Source organism: Peromyscus maniculatus, chromosome 16 (assembly GCF_049852395.1).
Source record: "Peromyscus maniculatus bairdii isolate BWxNUB_F1_BW_parent chromosome 16, HU_Pman_BW_mat_3.1, whole genome shotgun sequence".
In the NCBI taxonomy this organism is placed as follows: domain Eukaryota; kingdom Metazoa; phylum Chordata; class Mammalia; order Rodentia; family Cricetidae; genus Peromyscus; species Peromyscus maniculatus.
Genome location: NC_134867.1, coordinates 29,949,228 through 29,973,749, shown reverse-complemented (window position 1 = coordinate 29,973,749; position 24,522 = coordinate 29,949,228). Strand labels below are relative to the sequence as shown.

The 24,522-nt window shown below is 42.2% G+C and overlaps 1 protein-coding gene across 7 annotated transcripts in view; it reads right to left on the bottom strand.

The window, feature by feature from the left end:
- Window positions 1-18,293: 18,293 nt before the first annotated feature.
- The window catches only part of Ncoa7 (nuclear receptor coactivator 7), a 156,090-nt gene continuing 149,861 nt past the window's right edge, over window positions 18,294-24,522 (bottom strand). For all 7 annotated transcript variants that reach the window (XM_015999739.3, XM_076552540.1, XM_006981252.4 and 4 more), the window contains 3 exons: window positions 21,165-21,260; window positions 20,688-20,761; window positions 18,294-20,373 (listed from right to left, as the gene is read on the bottom strand). In XM_015999739.3, coding sequence (XP_015855225.3) covers window positions 20,238-20,373; window positions 20,688-20,761; window positions 21,165-21,260 — 306 coding nt within the window. In that variant the 3' untranslated portion in view covers window positions 18,294-20,237. The remainder of the gene's footprint in view (window positions 20,374-20,687; window positions 20,762-21,164; window positions 21,261-24,522) is intronic.

Below are 24,522 nucleotides of genomic sequence, written 5' to 3'. Positions count from 1 at the left end.
CATATAAAATTATAAGCTTAAGAGATTAAAAACTGACAATTATCAGCTCTAAAGGTTCACTGCTAACAGTGGCTGTCTGCTTTACAGCCAGCTCCTCTGTCAACAGCCAGGGGTTAACTTTTAACCCCCTTGCCCCTTATAGCCAACAACTGACTTGGCCAAAGTTAACTTTTTTTAATTAATTAATTATCCCTCCCCCTCCCCCGTAGCTGAGGACCCAACCCAGGGCCTTGTGCTTGCTAGGCAAACGCTCTACCACTGAGATAAATCCCCAACCCCCACAAAATTAACTTTTTTTTTTTTTTTTTTTTTTTTTTTTTTTTTTTTTGGTTTTTCGAGACAGGGTTTCTCTGTGTAGCTTTGCGCCTTTCCTGGAGCTCACTTGGTAGCCCAGGCTGGCCTCGAACTCACAGAGATCCGCCTGGCTCTGCCTCCCGAGTGCCGGGATTAAAGGCGTGCGCCACCAACGCCCGGCACAAAATTAACTTTTAATAGTTGTTTCTACGTGATTTCTACCATGCATCCCATGCCTGATGTTTCTATGTGACTCTTAGCATGCAGCCCATGCCTGATACTATAAAAGGGGGCCAGTACCTGCCTCCATGGCCATAGCCTCAGAATTCCAGCATTGGCTATGGTCTCAGCTGGCTGATAAGCTTTTGTGCCCTGCAGTGTTCTTAATTGTTTTAATTTTTTATTTTTTTGGAATAAAGTTTGCTTCTGGTTTAATAGACTTTAGTGGTCTGTCCCCCATTATTGTGAGACCCTGGATCCAACAACAACATATAAGTCATAATTTCGTGAGTGTGGGTGATGGTCTACCCTGATGTAAGAAGGTTTGAGGCATTTTCTAGCAAATCTCTTGGCATTTCTGTTGGAGGTGAACTGTTGAGCTACTATGACTGTGTCTGATGCTGTTTTGTGTTTCCAGTACTATTCAGAAAGAGTTGGTGGGTTTGTCTTAGTCCTGAAACTTTTCGCTTGCATGTAGACATGGCCAGGTAGCTACGTAGAAATTAGCCAGCTTGAAAATCATTGAAGATAGACCCCTCTTCATTATCAGGACCCCTCTTATGTCCCCAAAACAAAATCTTAAGGAAGAGGGGAATATCAGAATTGTACCTCTGTTATCCTTGGATATTGGAGAATGGTGGGCACGCTCCACCCTAGGGGGATGTCCAGATTCTTGTGTCTTGAAACTAAAGTTAGGCAGAGACGTGTGGATAGCAGCAGAAGCAGGAACAATTTGTTAAGAAGGAACACACTTCCAAGAGAGGAAGCAGGCCAGGGCCAGGAGGAAGGCTAGAAGATCAATGGCTTCCTGTCCAAAAGGTTGTAACCTCTTTTGACATTTGCATATTGCCAGCATTTCCATGCACGCGCTATCTGTAGCGGGCCAGGGTTGGTGGGGGAAGTTCTTTGTCTTCCTCTTTGTCACTGGTTCCTTTCATATGCTAATTTCATAGTCTGTGTGTGTGTGTGTGTGTGTGTGTGTGTGTGTGTGTGTGTGTGTGAGAGAGAGAGAGAGAGAGAGAGAGAGAGAGAGAGAGAGAGAGGTTTTTCCTGCCTCACCTTCTCAGAATTTGAACTATGTCAAAATGAGGGAGAAAGCATCCCAATTTCCCCTCCTTCAGATATAAAATATTGAAAATAATGAAGGGATCGCTGCCCACAAAGAGGAGGAAGGTGGAAGTAGTCTAGGGCTAAAGTTAACCTGTGAGCCTCATTTGCCTGAGGACAGATAACTTCCTAGAATGCTAGGGGCTGTTGTTCTTGTAAGATAACAAGTCATGTGTTTTCAGTTCAATAAAAACAAGGTTAGTTGCCCTCAACTGCACTGAATATGTTTGATCATGTATAGGCTGGAGATACATAGGGAGGAAGTACGTCAGGATGTCTACTTACCCCTGATTGGATGAAAGTGGAAAGCACACAGCTTTTTTTTTGGGCTTGGCCTCATAGGCATCTGATTAACCTAATTCAGCACCATTCTCCCGGAATCCTGGATATGGACCTTATCCATCTTCCCGGGTGGTCTTCAATAAAGCTTGGTTCAACTGGACAATCATGGGTGGATTCTGTCTTTCTCCTTGCAATTTTCAGGTTTAACAGTAGCTTGCTCCTCCTTTTTGTTGAGGCTTGTCACGAGGGGGCTGTTTTCTCTTGCTGAAACATGGTTACCTTTACAATTTTTACTTTTTCTTGGCTTAATTCTTTAAATGTACTCCATTGCATGATTTAGGGTTAAGATAGTGGCCTCTGAACTGTATCCCTGGCCCTCGGTGGAAACATGACTTTTTGTGTAGCCAAGAAGACGGCTATCCAGCAGGAGGCTTCCTGGTTATGAACAAAGACAATATCTTCTTCAAGAGTTAATCTAAATGGGCCTAACAACTAGGCAGACAGGAGAATGCCCATCAGGAGACCTTCCTGTTCCAGAAACGTGAGAATAGCATAAAGTCTGCTTAAACAACTAGATTGGAATAGTGGTCCCTCTGGACATTGTCAACTCACCTGTAAAGGAAATCTCAGCAGGGCAGTAGTGGCACACGCCTTTAATCCCAGCACTCGGCAGGCAGAGCCAGGCAGATCTCTGTGAGTTTGAGGCCAACGTGGAGTGAGATTCAGGACAGGCATCAAAACTACACAGAGAAACCTTGTCTTGAAAAACCAAGAAAAAAAAAGGAAAATCTCATATTCTTCTGTAATAAACTTTATATTCTCTACCTCATTCTGAGTGTCTCATCTAAATTCTTTTGCTGGAGAGAACAAGAACCAGGGAGCTGAGGGAAGGCCAGAGTGATATCCTGATATCAACACCACCCCTTTTAGACAAATTCTAGATCGAAATTACCTAAATGTATATACAAAGACCTTCTCTGGCTTATAAATATAAGGATCAAGGTAAAAGAAAAATAAATATGAGCACACATCTCTCTGCATAAAAAATATAGCAAAAAGGAAAATATTTAAGCCCATACTATTTGGGGTATGTGTGTGTGTGTGTGTGTGTGTGTGTGAGAGAGAGAGAGAGAGAGAGAGAGAGAGAATGTGTGTGTCTATACAGACATACACATATACATATATATTTACACACATATACATATGTATATATACACTCTCTATTGGAATGAGTGGGCCACAGAAGGGAAATACAGAGTGCTTATATGTAGGAAAAGAGAAAAATTTCCAGCTTCTGATTACTAGGCCACTTATAATGCTCTTGAAGAATGGCAGGTGGCCACAGTACCAAGTTGCAGATGTTTGAGCTTTTCTAAAAGATTCAAGCGAGTCTTGATCTGTTGTCCTTCAGTAGAAACTCTGTAAATCATTTATGCTAGAACAAGGAAAAACCTTCCTTCTGACAATTTCCCCATTCTTGCTTCTTCCCGGATAAGTGGCTTTTGTTCACTCTGGAATACCATGTAGATACTTCTGGGGTTTTTTCCCCTTAATTAAAAAAAAAAAAAAAGAAAGGAAGGAAGAAAAGAAAGAAGAAAGGAGCCAGGAGGAGCATTCGGGAGGCAGAGCCAGGCAGATCTCTGTGAGTTCGAGGCCAGCCTGGGCTACCAAGTGAGCTCCAGGAAAGGCACAAAGCTACACAGAGAAACCGTCTTGAAAAACAAACAAACAAACAAACAAAAAAAAAAAAAGAAAGAAAGAAGGAAGAAAGGAAAGAAAGAAAGAGAAAATAAAAAAAGAGGCAAATCCTGAAATGATGACAAAAATCACTGAAATAATTTCTTTTTTACAAACCAGGAACAAAGTTACACTTGCCCTCTGCTCTCTGAAAGAACTTAGCATAACACACATGTGATGTGAACTACCTAACAGTTCTAACATGACTTTATATGTCACTTTATGATTTTGTAGGCATGTTTATATCAGAAACTAATTTGATTTTGATAACTATTTAGAGAAGACGAAAAGAAGAAGAGGGGGAGGAGAGCAAGAAAGAGGAGGTGTTGTGCCCAGATCGTGACCCCCAGAGAGACCACCAAAGACGAGCATGCTGGAATGCAAAAGCAAGGTTTAATCCTGGATATCCAAAAGCAATACAAGCCTAGGCAGGGACTTCGTCCAACAGATCCAACGCAGTGGAAGCTGGAGGAAGCGCCCACCTGTCTGCAAGCTCAGTTTTTAAAGGGAAAAGTCACAAGGTTACATCATTTAGGGGTGCTAGTACAGGTACAATTCTGATTGGCTCGCTTCTAGGGACTTCTAGAAATTACTTCTAAGGGAATGGTTGCCCGCCACCATTTCTCATTGGCTGCCCTCAGGTGGAGGCATTTCTGTGATCAGTTACCCTGGAAACCAGGGAGAGGACATTCCATAGTCTGGCAGGCATTACCTCGTGACTATCTTGTGGCTCTGTACTTTTACACTTCCTGGTTTCTGGAATCTGAACTGACTGGTCTCAGTAACTTCTGGCCTGTTCCAGTAACTTATGGCCTGTAGCTAAAAGGAGCAGTCTTAGGCCTTTAGTTTTGGGGTGAGAGCATTTTGGTCTTATTTTGGTTCCACATTTCCCCCTTCTCATGTGCCTAATGGAACCCAATCATGGGTTTGGGACAGTTAGTTCCTAAGTATCCCTCTTTAATAATGGCCATGTATAGTTAGCCATCTTGTCTCTATGCCAGGGAGTTTTCTTTTGACCCAGCATTTCAGCCTTTTCTGAACAGGGAATATGGGTGACGTTCTCTTCTGGAACTGCTTCGAGCTGGCATTGGGGCGCTGATATCAGGGGGCCCCAAAAGGCTGAAAAGCTAGTCAAAGACTGGGTAAGGGGGCATTTGTCAGAAGCATGTAGCTGCCTGACCCCATAGGGACAGGGAAGAACCATGTTAGCTGGGCTGGTCCACGTCAGCTTTTAGCAAGTCTGGAGCTCACAGTCGTCTAGAGCACACAGTCATCTGGAGCAGTGGAGTCAGCGACTGAAATCTGGAGGTGACTGCCAGCTGAGTAGAAATCTGTTGAGACAAATTTAAACTAGGAACAGAAGTTAAAATTTATGAACTTATTTGGAACCCTTAGGTCCATACCCTTAGTAATGGGAAAATCAGTGGTCCCAAGACCAGGAGAGAGGAAAAATACCATCTTTAGGAATACTTATCTGGGGTCCTTTTGACCTCTGCGAAGTGGGTCTAGGTTTTTATGACTCTTTTGATCCTTCGAGGCCTACTTACAAAATGACATAAAAGTTTTTGTAGACAAAGCAGATAATGGGTATCTTATAAAACAGCAGAAGTGGACTCATACCTTTGAGTCCCAACAAGAACTACAGATTTGGGTTAAAAGCTTGTGCATTTTTCTTCTGTCCAGAAAGCCAGGTATAAATTGGACAGAGATTTTTGACCTGATGAGAAGCACTTTTAGGTTTACATTTAGACATCCAAAATGTTGAGCCTGTAACTGAATAGTAAGTAGTCATTGCTCTACCAGCTCATCAGGGCTCCTAAATGTTAAGCTCTGATCCATAGAACAGGAGAGTAATCTGAAACTTATCTCATTTTGGACTCATATCTGAACCTTTATGACTTACTTAAACTTTTATATCTTAGAACATTTTCCTAAAAGTGAGCTAACAAGCTAGCTATAGCCTTGCAGAAGGATCTGGTTGTCTGATGCTGCCACGCTGACAAAGTTAGAGCTAGCCTGGCCATCAGTACTGTCAGAGATCTGAGAAGGATAAACTATATCTGAGTGCAGACCAAGAAGCTTCCAATCCTATAAATTACAGGGATCAATCCCTACCCAGGTCTCCATATGTTGGAGGCACCAGTCAGAACAGCATCAATCTTCTTCCGCCATCAGGTCCATAAGGCGGAGTATTTTTCCTGTGGAATAGGGACATGGAAGACTGACCTTGATCACGCAAAAGGGTGCAATCAATTCCAGTGTCCTACTGCTTGTCCACAGTCTGGGTTGGGTCCTGGCGGCAGGCGTTGCATTGGGGCATCTTGCCCTGTGATCAGCATTGTCATATTTCAGGCAGAGACGTGTGCCTCGTACGTAATCTTCTTTGGAGACCTTGGGTCACTGCTAGGATCTGGAAGCCTGTCTGATATAGTAAGCTTTTAGATCAACATTTAAATGCCATATTCTGCAGATCTCTGAAGTATGAGGGCTGTCCAGGTATATCTGAATAGACAAACTTTGTTTCTAATTACTTGTTTCAAGCTAAACCCTGAAAACATATGCAATGAGTAAACTTACATCAGTACTTACTTACCCTGACTACAATTAAAAAACTTGATTACTTATGACTGACTATTTATGTTCTCTAACAGTCTACAAAAGTAGCCTAAAAACAATGCTTTTAAGTTGACGCTCTTCTAGCATCAAATACAGGTTCAGTAAAGAAACCAAAACAAAATATCATTATACAACATTCTTAAGCCTGAATGTACCTTGGGTAAGAAGAAACATTTTTTAAGCCATTGGTTTTTAACTATAAAAACTGTTCTTAAAAGACTGATATCTCTCAAATGTCTTCCACCACTGCAACTAGACTCTTTTTGGAACTCTAGTCCTGCCATACATTTGCAAACCTCAGCTGTTTCCTATGATTCCTTTATGTTACAAAGTTTAGCTGCCAGAGCAAGGTATATTCCTGTGTATAAAAGCATTGATGTGCAGCTTTAATATTAATCAAATACCTTATTTATTAAACACATGTTGCCATCTACTTAAATTCTCTAGAAACTTGCTGTTGAACACTTGGTAAAGACATAAGTACTCAGATGTTAACCCGAGTAGATCTTTATAACCTTAGTAAAAGATGGCTGCCAGCCACATGGCTGCCCATGAGGTCACTAGCCAAGATGGAGGGAGCCACGTGGTTGCTATTTAAAGCTCGTTTTTCTAAACAATTACTTGCACACATACACACAATTGGATCCAAGTTACACACATACATACATCATACATACAGTTAAAGCTTGCTTACATTTTCAAGTCACATGCCTGTATACATACACACATAAGCAGTTTGCAAAATCATTAGCCATTTTTAAGATGAAAACCAATAAGAATTAACTTTCAAATTCAGTATTTGCAGGTATAAGAAACCATAACAAACAGTTTACATCACATCCCCTCTGACCTTCTACGACCTTCCATGTACCCTCAGTCCGTTCCTTTGATCCCTCAGACATTTACTCCAGACAAATTCCACTTTTTCTTTTCCTTTAAAACAGAAACTCTTACCAAAGTCTTTCTTGTGATTTCCCTCAGTACTCTAGAATATATTGTAAAGTTACAGTATTTTAAACAAGAACAGAAATACATGCACATACCATAACAAGAATAACTCTCAATTTGCATCAGCACTGTACCGCAGACAAGAAACTTTTGGTGACATTCCATTCTTGGAGCCAGACCTTGATCAGGTTTTAGCCCCAGGGCAGGTCTTGGGAGCCCCACCCAACAGCATGGAAGAGGAGGACGGGGAAAGCGGAAAGCGGGGAAAGCATGCACCATGGAGACAAAAGATGACTCCACGCCCTGGCTGGGCCCACAGACCTGTAGGCCACTCCTCAGCTGTGACCCTGGAGGGGCAGTTAGTTCTCCACCAGCCCCCACACTGAGCTCCTTGAGGCTCCTGCTGGCTCCCGCCAGTTCCGCCCCATGTCCACACAGGAGCCCAGCCAGAACCTGCCGGCCATACACACAGTGCTCACAGCCCGCTCTAGCACAAAGCCATGCCTAGTTCCCATGCAGCCAAGCCTCTACTCCATAGTTTTTTGAGCGAGCTGGGGCCCGAACCCGCTGCATCTAGGCCCCGTGATGCTCACGGGCCGCCTAGCCCTCTCAGCGGCGCCCTGGGTCCCCGAAGTAGCAGCTGTGCAGCCGCTGCCTGCTGGCGCAAGCTTTCTGCTGCCTGCTGCCTGTGCTCTGGTCAGAGAGAGCAAGGAGTCTGTGCCAGTTCAACCACCGAATGGGTCTCCATCCCTTCGGCTGGCAATCGGCCCACAAGTCCCAATGCACACACAAGCTCAGGCATAAAACACTCACACATGTGGCCACAGTTCTCACACATTTAACAAATCACACTGACGAACAAGATAGGCAGGCAAAAAGGAAGAACAAGGGCCCTACAGATGGTCCAGGCAGACGAGAGTCCGGAGAGGGAGCCTCGATAATGCCAAAGACCTACAGATGGGACAGGGACAATTCAACAGAGTCTCCCGATCCCCAGATGGATCCAAACAGACGGACCCCTCATGGGTATCTCCCGATCCCCAGACGGATCCAAACAGACGGACCCCTCACGGGCATCCTAACAGACGGACCCCTCTCGGGCGTCCTATGACGGGGGGGACCTGTGAGGACCCCCGAGTCCTGATGAGGGGTTGGAACGTCTTCCAACTCCTCCAGCGTCACCTTACAGGCGCGTCCGCCAAGGTGAGCCTGTCAGATTCAACCGCCAGCTTCGGATAAGAAAATGAAAGCAAAGACAAGAAAACAGAGAGCTCTTACCGATCGGTGCAGATGAACCTCCGGAGCTCTTAGGTGTCCCGGCGGGGGGTCTCTGGGGATCCCGGAGAGCCCCCAAATGTTGTGCCCAGATCGTGACCCCCAGAGAGACCACCAAAGACGAGCATGCCGGAATGCAAAAGCAAGGTTTAATCCTGGATATCCAAAAGCAATACAAGCCTAGGCAGGGACTTCGTCCAACAGATCCAACGCAGTGGAAGCTGGAGGAAGCGCCCACCTGTCTGCAAGCTCAGTTTTTAAAGGGAAAAGTCACAAGGTTACATCATTTAGGGGTGCTAGTACAGGTACAATTCTGATTGGCTCGCTTCTAGGGACTTCTAGAAATTACTTCTAAGGGAATGGTTGCCCGCCACCATTTCTCATTGGCTGCCCTCAGGTGGAGGCATTTCTGTGATCAGTTACCCTGGAAACCAGGGAGAGGACATTCCATAGTCTGGCAGGCATTACCTCGTGACTATCTTGTGGCTCTGTACTTTTACACTTCCTGGTTTCTGGAATCTGAACTGACTGGTCTCAGTAACTTCTGGCCTGTTCCAGTAACTTATGGCCTGTAGCTAAAAGGAGCAGTCTTAGGCCTTTAGTTTTGGGGTGAGAGCATTTTGGTCTTATTTTGGTTCCACAGAGGAGGAGAAGAGGAACAAGAAAAAGAAGGAGGAGGAAGAGAAATTATTAATTGTTAGCTTTATTTATAAACAGCAAATGGGACCCAGGAAGATGAACCAGTCTGGCCAGGATAATTTATTTGATGGAAGATAGAAGGATCTGTCTGCAAGTCCTTTCCATCACCCCAGAGGCACTGCCATTATCCTCAAAGTAAACAGATACTGCATAAGTCAGCACTTCCAACCTGCTGGTTAACGTCAGTCTTCTTGGCAATTTTATATTTGTAGATATTTCCTCCTAATCTCAAGGCCAAAACAACTCATCTAAATCAATCATCATGGTTCTGTCTGGTTATTGTCAAAATAAACATGTAACTGGATGCTTTGGATTTGTATCTTTTTTTTTTTTTTGAGACAGCGTCTCTCTGTATAGCCATGGTTCCCTGGCTGTGCTGGAAATCACTATGTAGATCAGGCTGGCCTAGGACTCATAGAGATCTGGCTGCCTCTACCTCTACCTCAGTGCTGGGATTAAAGTCGTGCACCACCATGCCCCTGGAGTTTATATCTTATCGAATACAAATCCAAAACCAAGTGTGGGCAAGAAATAAAAGAACGGAGACAAGTTTATTGCCCGGTATTTCTACTTACTTGTTTTAGTTTGATGTGTAAGAGTGTTTTGCCTGTGTGTGTATGTGTACCACAGGCATACTTACTGTTCACAGAGTGTAAGTCAGAAGGTGTTCCATGTGGAACTGGAGTTACAGAAGGTTGTGAGCTGTTGTTGTGGGTGATGGGAAGTGACTTCAGCAAGAACTTTTAACCGCTGAGCTGTAGGGCCCTGGCCTCCTCCCAATTTGGGTAGCTGTTGCCTGCTTGCCGACCTTGACCAGATGTCCTCCCTATGCTAATTCCCTGCCGGTTTCCACCCTCCTGACTGCTTAAGGGAAGTTCCTCATTTGTGTATGCTGCATATTGGGCGTTAACAGCTTAGATGCAAGATTGTAAGCATCAGTAGTGAACTTCTGCCCTCTGGGGTTCTCCCATTGTGCTGTAAGCCTGTATTTAAGGTTTCCTCCCTCTTTTTTTTTTTGTTTTGTTTTGTTTTGTTTTGTTTTTCGAGACAGGGTCTCTCTGTGTAGCTTTGTTCCTTTCCTGGATCTCCCTCTGTAGACCAGGCTGGCCTTGAACTCACAAAGATCTGCCTGGCTCTGCCTCATGAGTGCTAGGATTAAAGGTGTGCGCCACCACCACCCGGCTTCCTCCCTCTTTCAATAAACGGCATTCGGCATTCTGCTGCGGTGAATGACCCGCTGTTTCTTGTCTCTATTGTTCCGATCCACAGCCCCTCGCTCGGACATGGTGAATGGGCGTTATCGGTACACTAAGCCATCTCTCCACTTCTGAGAGGCATTTTCAAAGCAGTGCCCGTCTTGAATAAAGGAAACTATGTCTAGGGAGCATAAAGGAAAGCCCTTTAGATGTGAGCACATCTCTGAGCATGCTCAGTTTAAGGTTAGAATTTAAGACAAAATGATGGTGGACACAGGGAACATGTTCAAGAGGTTTAAGTGGTGGACCAAACTATGCCTGAAGTTGCTTAGCTTTCATGACAAAATTTTAGCTGAGAACAAAAGAGAGGCCAGGTTAACGTGGATCGATAGGGAAATTACTGTGCCTGCCTGGCTTAGTGACTGACTAGGTCTTCTCACTGGTGATCAAACTGCACTTTACTTCTCATTCCTAAACCTTTTCTGTCTAGGCTTCATTGCAAGTACTCTCCCCGGAATCCTCACCTGCCTCATGGAGGCAGACCATCTTGCCTTGCCTGAAATCTACCTTTCATCCAAGGCTTCGGTAACTCCTGAGGCTTGGTAAGCAAAACCTGCTTGTTTTCAATACCTCCTGGCATGCAGTGAGAAGCTTCTAAGCAATACATACCCTGGTTTCCATTCTGAGGTCAGCACATCCTTAAAGTATATAGGCTGATTTAATTCTGTAGTTTTTTCTATTACCCAATGTCTCTTTGCAGCTGTTGTTCCTTTCTCATTGGCATTCAGAAAATTCAAAGTTAGAAGAGCATTATGCAGTCTATTTCTGGGAGTTTTTGTTACCCATTTCTGTTTATTTAGCATTCTCTTAGCTTCTGTCAATTCCTACCTCCTACCTACATAGCCGCCAGACAAGCTGCCTGCTTCTGAGTCTTGCGCCACACTCCGAAGCACAACCACCACTCTGTTGGCTTCTAGATCATTCTCCTACTTGTATGAAACCAGCTCCTGATTCACAAATGCTACCACAGCTTCTCAAATCCCTGGGGAACCTATGCTCTTGTGGCGAACTCCTAAGGTTGTGTCCACTCACACTTTGTGAAGTGTGGACTTTATCCCTTTGCAAGGACCTTTCCCATTCTTCGGACTCCCTAGTAATTTCTGATCTTCATTTTTCTCTCAATTCTTTCAGCTCCTCTCCAGATCTCTTCCTACATAGCTGATCCTAAAGGTCCATCAGTCCCTGTCCCCGTCCCCATGTGTCGTGTCTGCCCCCCCTCCCCCGTTGCTCCTGGGAACTTACCTGCCTCCCTCTATCTTGCTGTTTTACTTCTAAATGAGGTGTAACTTCCTGGGATTATGGTGTGGGGTTGACAGTGTGGCAAGCCAGTTAGGCCCCCTCAAATTGACACCTATTTCTGCCATTTTGTGTGATTCCAACTTGAACACGTCATTTCATTTTTTTTAGGGCTCTCATTTCTTCATTGGGAAGATACAATAATATTGTATTGATCTCTCCCATTTATATCAATGTCAAGACTGTGATAATATTTTCAAAGTGTTTAGAATGATGCTCAGCACATCAGTGCTCAATAGATGTGTCTCTATTCGAAGCAAACTGCTTGATGCTTCTGAAAAAAAAATTAATCAAAAAAACCCAAAACCCCCAAACCAAATCAGTGCAAATGCATGTGCACTATGCAAAAGAAAGCCACAAACTGACAAAAAAAAAAATGGCTTTTAAATTCCTCTCCACGGTTATTGCTAGTTCAAGGAAGACTTGAGGAAATAACTTTGGAGGGCCCAAGCCATTCTGATACCATGTTAACTATTGTTCTCCTCATCAGGCACAACCATGAGTCACAGAATGACTCATGCCTTGTATTATTGTGTCAGGAACAGCAAGGATGTCACGTGACTTTTCCAAGTGTTTTTTAGACCCGAAGAAGTGTCACAGAAAAGTGAACATGAGAATGGTTAAGAAAAACTTGGAAAAATGCTTGCTTTAACTGTCATCAGAGAAATGCAAATTACTCGAGATAACACTGTACGCCCTTGTGAAGTCTACCTGTGTCAGAGGAAGAATGAGAGAGAGAGACTCTGATGGGTTTGGAAATGGTGCAGTCACTTGGCACACTGGGCTCCTACTTGGGAACCAAACATTCTCAAATGCCAAACTGCACAAAACTGAAAGCAGCTTGGTCGACAGAGAGGAGAAAGACCAGTATGTCCACACAGAGGAACGTTACAGCTACACATGGATATAAAGATGAAATCTGCCTACAGTAACATGAACGAATCTAAGAACCAGGGTTGGAGGTGAAGGGAGAGACTATGGTTCTCACAAGTAAAACACATTTCACAGTTATGGGCCCTTTAACGGAAGCACGTGTCCTACGAAATGTGTTGTCATTGTGGGAACACCAACACCACAACATATATTTATCCAAACAAAGATGACCACAATGTTTCTAGACAATATAATCTTCTGGAACCACAGTTACACATGGAGTCTATTAATCTTCAAGACATTGCTGTGTGGTACCTAATGGAATAGTGACATTTTTATCCTAAGACATATTTTCATTTTCTTTTCTTTTTTTTTCTTTTTTTACGGCAGGAGTTTGCTATGCTGCATTGTCTAATTTCAATTACCTGAGCCTGAGGGATCTTCCAGCTTTACTCTCCAGAGCAGTTGGGATTACAGATGCCCAGACACTCAACTGCACCAGGTTCTAGCCTATTATTCTCATTTTACAAATGGTGGAACTGAAGTAGAAAGAGTTTAAATAACTTTTACTAGTATTTGGAAATCTTAAGATGCAGCTAACACTTATCACACATTTACCAGACACCGAATAACTTTGCCGATGTCATCTGTGTCGTGATAAAATATCCCTTGTAAAATGTTTTTTTAATTGTTTTTGTCTGAAAATTTTCCTTCCTAAGTCACAGTGAAACAGAACAGGATAATCTAGTAACTCACACACTTTCCCAATCGCAGCTCAAAAGTACAAAATCAGACTGTCTGATCTTCATTTAAATGGCCTTCTGAACCACTCCCAGGCAGCACTTTTGGAAATCTGGAATCACTGCCAATATTCTGAATCCCTGAGGCCTTAGAGCTGTCTTTTATGTATTTTGCTTAACATATATGCAAAATCATGTTGTATATGTACCTATAGGTATCAAATTCAATTTCTTTCTTTCTTTCTTTCTTTCTTTTTTTTTTTTTTTTTTTTTTTTTCGAGACAGGGTTTTTCTGTGTAGCTTTGTGCCTTTCCTGGATCTCACTCTGTAGACCAGGCTGGCCTCGAACTCACAAAGTTCTGCCTGGCTCTGCCTCCCGAGTGCTGGGATTAAAGGCGTGCGCCACTACCGCCCGGCTCAAATTCAGTTTCTATAAATTCAGTTTTTCTTTATTTTTTGAGAATTTCATACAGTGTCTTTTGATCATATTCACCCCTCCCAACTCTTACCAAATCCACTCCTCATCCACATCCATCAAAACTTTGTGTCTATTCCCCCCCCCCTTTTTTTTTAACTCCTAAGGGCAAATTTGTATACCCTAAATATTCTTGGATGTGTGGTCTTCCACTGGCAAGTGGCCAAGTTACCAGAAGCTACATGCGGAAAACTCACTCCGTTTCCCAGCAGCTAATAATTGCCCACAGCTTCACACCCAGGGGTGGGAGCTGTGCCGTGCTCCTGTGGGATTTGGTCTGGCTTGGGCTTGGACAGTCTTGTGCATGCTGTCCCAACAACTCAGTCCACATGCAAAGTTATCCTGCCATGTCCAGAAGACACCATTTCCATGTAGCCATCCATCTTAGACCTCTTCTGCCCTCACTCCCACGATGATCCCGAGCTTGGGGACGAGGTGTGCAGTATATGCGTTTATTTAGTGCTGAACATTTGACAGTCTCTTCTTTCTGTATCTTGTCCAGCTGTGGGGGATGCAAGTTAAAAAAACCATCTACTTCAAATAGAGGCTTCTCTGATGAGGGTTGAGAAATGCGTGAATCTGTGGGCATAACAGTAAGTTATTAGAAATTGGTTTATTGCTATGCCCATTTAGAAGATTAATAGTAGTAGGTTATATACCTCCTGGTCTCTCGTACAGCACTTTATCATCCTTCATTCCAATTCATCTAACAATTGATACTGAAAACTCTACATGTGGCTGCAGGCCATGAAGGCTGGTTAATTTTTAAGGATGACTGGCCATTGAGTAGCACTATGTAAAGTATTCTTGGTGCTCCATTATTCTTGAAAGTTCTGAAACTAAACATTTAATTCTAGAGTGTTTTGTTGTTTTGTTTTGTATTCCCCTGCTCTATCAGAAATTTTGGATCTATGCATGCCTGGTCAAGACTATGGGATCCCTGCGGAGCTGCCATGGACAATGGTGTATCTGGTATAGACCACAACATGTGTGATGTTTATACAGGGACAATTGAGGCAAAGGGCACTGGGGGAGGGGGTTAATTGCCTTTTGGTTTGAAATAGGAGTCAATAGTTTATAATGACCCATTTTTTTTTTCAGTACGTAAAGACTCCCAGGAACATGACTCTCTAGTTTTTTTAATGAACTGATTATCTAGCTAGTGGGAGAAACACTAAAACCTTGGGTGGCACCAAACTACAAAGTTCCACAACGATAGAAGCACACCAAAGTGTGAGGAACTAAAGTTTCTTCTCATGAGGGATTCGAACATCATTAAGTCTTAACGTTCACATCCTAGTCTAGAGCTGTGCAATTAACTATGGTAATCACTGCTCATATGTGGCTTTTCAAGAAATTAACTTTAAAGAAATTAAAATGATATAAATTATGACAGTTATTCCTCCCACCATTCCAGGCTCATTTTAAGTGTTTCATGAAAGTGTGCGTTTGGTTCTTCTCATAGAGAACAAAGATCTGGTAGAATTGATACCTGGTAGAAATTATAAAAATTTATTTATGAAAATGAAGGGTTTTATTTGTTGGGAGGCTTGGTACTGCTTCAGAGGCATCACCCATTGCAGGCTTGCTTGTCTTCACTCATTCTTGGTAAGTCGTGTTTCAGGAACACACTCCCACTTATTTTCTAGGTCCCCTATTTCTCGGAATACGAGTTTTCAACATTATCCTCTAATGATGCTCTGGATTTCCTTGGTAAATATGGTGACGTTCCTCTTCTTATCTTTATTAACTTGGTTCTTCTGCCTCTTTGGGTTAAGTGAGGCTAGGGATTTGTCAATCTTGTTTACCTTTTCGAAGACCCAACTTTTTGTTATACTGATTCTTTATACTCTTCTTTCGGTCTCCCTTTCATTAGCCTTTCTCCTCTAATGAACAGATTTAAAAAAAGTGGTCCACATACACTATGGTACTCAGTCATGAAGAAGAACTGCGTTTTTGCAGGAAAAGATGAAAGTAGATAGCCTTATGTTAAGCAAAATAAGCAAGAAAAATGTTACATATTTTTCCTCAGATGTGCTATCTAGACAAGCGAGTGTGCACTCACACACACCATGAAAGCAGAAGGGGGGCTATTTAGGAAATGGAGGGAGACCAGTGGGAGGAGACAGAGTGAGTGAGAGGTACTCGGAGGCGCATATGAGCAAAGTACATATGAACATATGTGTTTGTAAAGTGGCATAAGGGAACTCATCATTTTGTACAAATATATACAAATGAGTAAATCCATAAACGGTAATGACATTCGTGATACATCCCCATCATTGTAGAATGATCCATTCAACAGTGCTGATATCACAGATGAAAGAGTCAGTCCATCAACAAGCACTTCTTGGATGTCCTCTTTGGCCAAAGCAGGGAGGCCCTGCCTGCTTTATTCTCCATCACCTTAGACTGGAAGGTGACAGAGTATGGCCTTAGAGTTTGCTATGAATTGTGACAGTTACTTTCCTCAGTAAAGAAACCATCTGTTAAGAGGTCATCGTGGACCAAGTCCACAGGCAAGGGAGTAAGAGGATGTGGCTCTCTGCGGGTTGGAACTTCCCATATGAAAGAGTTCTGATGGGCAGGAGATGGTTGGAGGCACTTTTGACAGTTACAAAAGGTGAGTGTAGTGGGTAGCTGTTCCAGCTTTGACCTGGAAGTACTACCCCCATTGAGGCTTTGGTAACTGTCACGCCTACAAGGCAGGCTGAGACAGGAGCCCTTAAGAGCCGAGATCCAGATGTGCTGGCTCTCTTGGTTTCTAGATCCTGGATGCTGGAGGTAGATCAAGCAGAGTTCTCCAGAGAACACCACTGGACTGCACTACACCTTTCCCGGGCCCTGTAACCTATCCCTTTACTTGTAAGTTACCCCACAAAATAAACCTCCCTTTTAAATACGTAGAGTTGCCTTAATACTACAACCAATAGGTGAGTGTGTCGCCTTATTTTTGAATTTTATCTAAGTTACCCCTTGGCTTTCCTCTTACTCAGTTTTTGTTTGCTTAAGACAGGGTCTCACTATGTAGCCCTGGCTGGTGTGGAACTTGCTATGTAGATCAGGCTGGCCTGCTTCTGCCTTCTGTGTACTAGGACAAAAGGCATGTACCACCACACCTAGCCCTCACCTAAGATTTTGCAAATGCATCTCTGAACCGAGAAATTGTGAAGAAATAGACTGCTTGGAGTCTTCATCTGTAGGGTTATGCGGCAGAAGGTAATAAAGTCTCCCTAATGGAAATTAGCAAGCAGGATGGAACAGATATGAAAATAAGGAGGCACCTACACATGGGATACTAGATTATTAAAGTTATTAAATGTATTTTATAAAGCCAAGAGATCTCTAGTAACTATAAAAGGAGCAGTTGCCATGAACCGATGAGAGAACTAGAAGGAGCTACAGGATATGAGGAGGTAGTTTTCAATGAAAATGTACACTGAGTGCAGTTTATCATTGGTTATTTCCTCCCGGTCTCCCCACTAGTACACACCCTCAAACAGGCATGCCTCCTCATACTTCAATGCACTATATCAATGCACTATACCTTGGACACACTGCAATTCTTTACTTTAAAGGGAAGGTTTGTGGCAAACCTGTGGCAAACAGGTCTATACACACCATTTCCCCAACAGCCCAGGTAATCACTGAACATTTTAATAATGAAGCAGTTCTTCTTCTTCTTTTTTTTTAATTTGGTTTTTCGAGACAGGGTTTCTCTGTGTAGCTTTGCACCTTTCCTGGAACTCACTTTGTAGACCAGGCTGGCCTTGAACTCACAGAGATCCGCCTGGCTCTGCCTCCCGAGTGCTGGGATTAAAGGTGTGCGCCACCACGGCCCGGCAATGAAGCAGTTCTTAAAGAATTATTTTTCTTACTATTTTTTTAAATTTATTTTTGTTTTGTTTTGCATTGGTGCTTTTGCCTTCATGTATGTCTATGTGAGGGTGTCGGATCTTGGAGTAACAGACAGTTGTCAGCTGCCATGTGGGTGCTGGGAATTGAACCTGTGTCCTCTGGAAGAGCAGTCAGTGCTCTTAACCGCTGAGCCATTTCTCCAGCCCCTTTTCTTACTATTTTTAAGTGCACGTTTGTGAGGGTGAGACTGTGAGTGTACGTATATGCATGCACACACATGACTGCAATTGCCTGTGGAGGAATACAACTTTCCTGGAACTCAAGTTATAAGCAGTTGTGAAATGCCTGACATGGATGCTGGGAATGACTCAGGTCATCAGCAAGAGCAAGAAGCTCTGTTAAACACAGAGCCAAAATACCACAGAGTATTTTGAATTTAAGTATGTACCCTGTTTTAATCCTAATGCCATTGCATACTCAAAAGACTATGAGATAGTTTAAACACAATTCTTACAGGGATGGATATAAAAAAATAGTGTGACGCATTTTGTTACCTCATGTCTCTGTGGTAGCACTGTATCCAGTAAATGGCAGATGAACGAATCTTTAGGAAAGAAATTCACACTGAATGCATAAATTCCTTTATTGAAAATATTGGAATAGCACTGCATTACATGTAGTTGATATCCATAATGAAGGACCACACATTCCTGTTCAGACAATACTGTTTTAAATAGAGAATACAGCATCTGGATTATGCTCTCACGAGTATAGCGTCATGGACTAAACTAGGTAAGAGTGATCTATAGGCAAACTGACCATCCTGTTCATTAACAGCATGTGGTTACAAATGGCATCCATGGTGAGCATAATCACCACAAGATATTTCTGGGATCTCACCAACTCATGAGTATGAGCAGACCAAGTTCAAATTATGTGTTTTTAACCAAGAGTCCTCAATGGGAGAATGCCGGTGAAAAGTGTGTATCTGGTCTACAGATTTAAAATTTTATAGCATTCATTAAACTAGCACGGAATGGCAGTGAGTATAACAATTGATGATGTGACAGAGGCCACTGGGTGTGTTCTTTTCTTACAAGGAGTCTAAAATTGAAGAAAAACTTAAAGAAAATATCCTGAACGTAAACAGATATGTAAACACAGTATGCTAATTTTCCTTTCAATAATGAGTGGGGAAATAATTTGTGATAGACTACTTTTCAGCTTTGGCTATTATTGAAAAAAAAAATTCCCATTAGTAGTCTTTGGCTTTCATAAAAGGGTGGCAATCAACAAAGTTAATGATTTTATTTCTTACTGTTTAAAATAAAAGATGTCTTACGATGTGAAAAATGAGTTTCTACTTTAAAAAATAGAGTTCTCTTTTTTCTTTCAATTGTGATATAAATGCAATTCTTTACACTGTTTTGTTTTTCCTCCAATAGAATTCGAGAAACCAAGAAAATTGGTCCAACTTGACATTTTCATCTGACATTAAAAATGGAGAAATTAAACACTCCCCTTTAAAACAGAGGGCTACTCATTCATGTAAACACCTGGAAGGAACCTGTATTAAAAAAAAAAAAAAACAAAAACAAAGAGAAAACTAAAAACTAAGTTACTATTATGAATACACAATTTCATAAGAAGCAGAACATTCTCTTTTCAGAAGTAGGATTTGTTGTACGTCCACGTTCATAAAGGTTCCCGTTTTGATAGACACCAACTTACAACTGTGAGAGATACCATGTTCTGCTTCACACAAATGCTTAGGGTATCAAAGTGTCCTTTAAAAAATAAACGAAAAGCTTGTCTATAATAGTCAGATCAATGAACATTGGTAATGAGCTTTGGAAAATGCATGTATAGAGAGATACATAGTCTTAAAACATTAAGACTATCTCACCCTAAATAATCAGGGCAAAAAAAAAAATGAGTATCCAACTACATAAATCAAAAGAGACTTGTTCCCCAAATATAAGCACAAAAGGTACACATTTCTTTATTTCAGGATTTGACACATTAAAAGAAAAAAATGCCAACATATTTCAGACAATATACTAGAAACAATAAATAAAAACAGCTTGAAAAATCAGATATTCCCTTTAAGTGCTATGTCCTTTCAATTTCCCTAATCAGATTCAGTTTTCCATGGCAAACAATAACTATACATTTGGTAAATTATGTTGATAAATACACAAGGCAGGTATATATTTCCACAGTATCTTTGTTTTTCACAGTTACCAAAAATAAAAATTGCATTCAACTCATACATCTATAAACACTCTGATTTCTCACGGCGTGGGTCTGAAAGCGGTGGGAGCCCAAAGTCTTTTTAACAATCTGGACTTCAGATTTCTGTCTTCAGAAAGATGTCTTCAGCATGGGCCCTCTGCGGGTACCTTTCAGAATCTTTCTGCGTTGTTATCATGCTCTGGGATGATGGCAGAAAGTAAGCCTTGCTGTGAGATGAGGCAGGCAGGGCTAGGGCTCGTCTTCTTCCAGTGAGAGGGCTAGTCTAACCCAGTCTTTTTGACATCATATTTTAAGGCAGCCTAAATGTCACTCAAATGTCCATACCTCTAGGTCCTGAACTATGAAGTCTTCTTTTTTGGAGAGAATATCATTATTAAATGTGCTGCACGAGTTGCTGCGTCCATGGTATAAGTCGGCATCTAGCCACAGACCAAACCGGCCCCTGGAACAAGGTCAGAGAAGAAAGGAACTTCAGTGACACCCCACACATGGCATGCGTTCTGTCTTCCTTCACCAGGTTTTCTTTCCTTTAGGCCATGACAGACAGAACTCTAAACTGCTCACCAAATAAAAGCAAGCTGCACAGACAGGTCTCTCCGAAAAGACAGATAGTGTTAAGTCTCTATGGCACCTTCATAAATCATTTATTCTTTGATTCTCAGTGTCCTGTGTGAGTGCACTGCCCTAATTAATCTAAGCAAATAGACTAGCTGGGTCAAAACAGAACCTCCCGCAAGAAAATGACAGGAATCTTACCCTCCACCACCAAGTTCTAAGGAACTTATGTCTCCGTTGATAAAATAGGAGTTCTCTCCACTCCACTTAAAGACCTAGGGGCAGAAACACAAAACAGCAACAGACATTTCAGTTTGGAGAATCAGCAGGGAAGGCCTCTTGACTAGTTGTGTTCTATGTAAGGGGAACACACCTTTGACTAAGGAAGGGCTCGGCAGAATGGTTGTGGTGAGGTCACCAGTGATTACAAAATAGTAAAGAGCATTCCACAATGTGTGGGCTCTGACCTTCAGTCTCCTCCTGCATCTCAGACTGAGAAACTCCTAAGGCTGGGTCTCTGAGTAGTCTGCGTGCTACAGTCATTGGGGAACTAACTCAGAGTAAAGAATGTAGGTGAGATTACAGGGCAGCTGTTTATCCCAGTGTCTGGGCACCCCACCCGCCCTGACTGCTGACCACACAATACTGGCCATTCAGGGATTTCAACCATCCAGGTACCTTGAAATTAGGGCTAAAGGTGTAGAGAAAAGTTTCGCCCGTGCCGTAATAGTGGTCACTGAACTTGAAGGGATGAGTTGCATATGCCCCAAATATCTATTAAAAGAAAACAGAAGAATTAATCATCTTCAAAACTAAACTCCCATAGAGAGACACTCTGAAATATTTTTGACACACTATTGTTCTAAGCTCTTATAACTCCTTCAACAAAGGTTATTACTAAATTAGAACTCTTAAGTGGGAATAAAAAAAAAGCATCAAACAAAGCCAATATCCCCAGCTCTAACTGGAACCCATGTGGCCAGGGTTTCCTGGTACATGGAAAATCCATCAAAGAACTCAGAGAATGTATTTATTAAAGGCCAACAATTCAGCTGTTAAAAGGCCACTGAAGACAAACACGGAGAAAAACAAGATGTGTGTTATGTATGGAAATGAGTGCTTGGCAGGGCACAATCACAGCTCTAGAATGATGTAGTTTTGTGCTGACTTTTGTTTCTTGAGACAGGGTCTTATAATACTGGATAGGCTAGCGTGGAGCTCACCATGTAGCTAGGTTGGCCGCTAGCATTCAACAAAATATTCTTGTTCTAGCAGCTTGGGCTTATAGGTGTGAGCTGTCATGTCTGGCTTTCTTATGTGTTTTATATGCGATATCAAGGCTGGACATTTCTCCAAAAGAAAATGAACTTTCCTTCCTTTCAGTTTTCAATAATGAGTGATGAAAATGCTTAAACATGACAGATCAATATACTAAGTTTGAAGTGACTTTTTTTTTAAAATATTTTTTAAGATTTATTTATTTATTATGTATACAGAAGAGGGTGCCAGATCTCATTACAGATGGTTATGAGCCACCATGTGGGTGCTGGGAATTGAACTCAGGACCTCTGGAGGAGCAGTTGGTGCTCTTAACCTCTGAGCCATATCTCCAGCCCTTGAAGTGACTTTTAACAACAACAACAAAAAAAAAAACCAAAACAAAACACTCCTTGACTTGAAATGTGATGCGTTTACATCAATGGTTCTTCTATCTCTTATTGGGAGGTAGGAGAGTCATGTTACTGAATACGGTCAGGCACTTCCTCAGCTTTCTGTCTGTCTGTCTGTCCCCACCCTAATCAGTACATATGTGTGAGTTAGGAGAGGTAGGTGCATATATGTAAAATGTCACTCAGCCCTTCATGGATCTTCCCCTCCAGAGCCTACTTGAAAAACATTGCTTTAATAGAGGTTATTTGAAAATGTCTCAGATTTTTTTCAAAACCAATACTTGAATTAGTTCAGAATCACTGTGTGCTCTCTTCTTCAATAGTTCTTTTTTAAAATACTCAACATTCAAGATTTCTAGTTCTAAACAAAGATTTTCATACTTACTAGCCCCAAATTTTCTCTACAACTGCTAAAAACAAAGAAAAATAAAACATGTTTTCTAATAAAATATAAACATTATTTTCTCTTTTCTTAAGGAGCTAGGGTACAATATAGAGGCATTTATTATTTTTTTTTGAAGCATGATCTTAAAATATGACTAGAAAGGAGTAGGTGGAAATGGGCTCCTTTTAGACAATTAGCAGGAAATGCTATCCATACTCTCAGGCTCCCGATGAAATTCTAAATAATATTTTTCAGCTAAAAGTTTTTCAGTGATTATGAAAATCCACTTAAGGATGAGGGATTGAGTCATACCAGGGCTATGTATCAGGTATGTTGCTCAGAACTATGTAAACAAATATCTATGCTCTTTGTTCTATTCATTTATTTAGTGGAAAAAGTACATAAAACAATTTGTATATAATGATATTTGTACATAATGAAAATGCAATACATTTAGCAATAACAGAAAAAAAGAATCCATACAACTAAAGAAAATTGGAAAGGATATAGTGAAGGTTAATATAATAAAACCTGTGAATATCTAATTGTTCTTTTCTCTAAGGATTGACCCTAGGGTCTCACACATGGTAGGCAAGGACCCTGCCACTGAGCTACAGCCCTGGCCCTACCACTGAACCTTTTTTTCCCTCTTCATTTTGAGAAAAGGTTTCATCTGCCCCAAGAGTAGCTACAATTGCAAACCTGTAACACAGGCCTGCCTCTCAACTCCATTAGCAGTTTGCTTTGGGTTTGTAATCTATATGGGTACATTATGCGTAACAACAGTATCATAAATAGTGGGATGGTGAAATACTGCAATATAGATGTGACATCTCTCTGCCTCACTAATGCTGTTTGCATAAGCCACACTCTATTAATTGCTGAAGATCTGATAATCTAACAGTTCCACGTGTTACAAATTACCGGATAGTTTGGTTTGACTGCAAAGGGGCAGAGATCCTGTCCTCAGTGAGTCTGGGAAGTTATCCCAACTCTAAGAAGATTCTGCTTAGCTCCCTTCCAGATTCTTCCTGGTAAGCTAAAGACTCAACAGCATAGCTCATTGTCTTCGTGGAGAGCCCAACTCCTCTCAATTGTTTAGAGCCAAAAATGTAATCACTGCTGGGAATACCCTTGGCCTTGAACTTCCCTATACTCATCTAAAGACATGCCCCAGCTCCCTAAGGGGGGGGGGGAGGTATGTCAGGGCTCCATGTCCTATGGCCAGCCTCTCCTCTTGGAACAAGTCCCTAAGCCACTGAACCGAAGCGTCGGCTACACATCTGTCTGCTTTTCTCAGAAAAACAACTTTGCTCTGTGAGCCAAGTGCAGGTCTGGCCTTGGCTTGTCTCAAGGTGCGCCTAGTGCTGGAGCAAGAACAATGGAGCATCTGGTACCCACAACCTGCCATCTCCGTGATGAAGCACCAACCCAGAGGAAGGAAGGGCTGGGTGGAAGGAAGGGCCTTCTGCCTCTAGGCCATACTTCTCTGCATTTTATCTCTGGGACACTGAACTTGGGAGGGGCATAAGACGTGCTGGGCACCTGCCCCTGGAAGGGACAGATGACTAGCAGCCGAGAGAAGAGGGAGCCCATCTCCTGGGATACACAGGCCCAGAGTAAAACTACAGGTTTGAGCTGGGGTTGTTGGAAGGATGGGAAGCCGGGTGGGTCTCACGTGCCAAAGAATTTCATTGTTATTACTGAGATTTATTAGATTTTCTTGAATAAATATTTCTTCATTTGCTGCATGCCTTTAGGACAATTTCCAGAGACTTTAAAGGGTTGTTGTTTTTACGGTTCCCACCAGTCATGGCTCTTTCCCTGATTCTGCACAGCGCCTCACTCTCATTCTGCATGTAAAATATTGGCTTCTCCTAGCTCTGTCATATTCTCATGGACAGCAAAGCCACCTCATTTCTGAGGGTGGAGGAGGAGCTGGAATGTGCAGAGCTAATGTCCAAGTATCCTCACTAGCTCA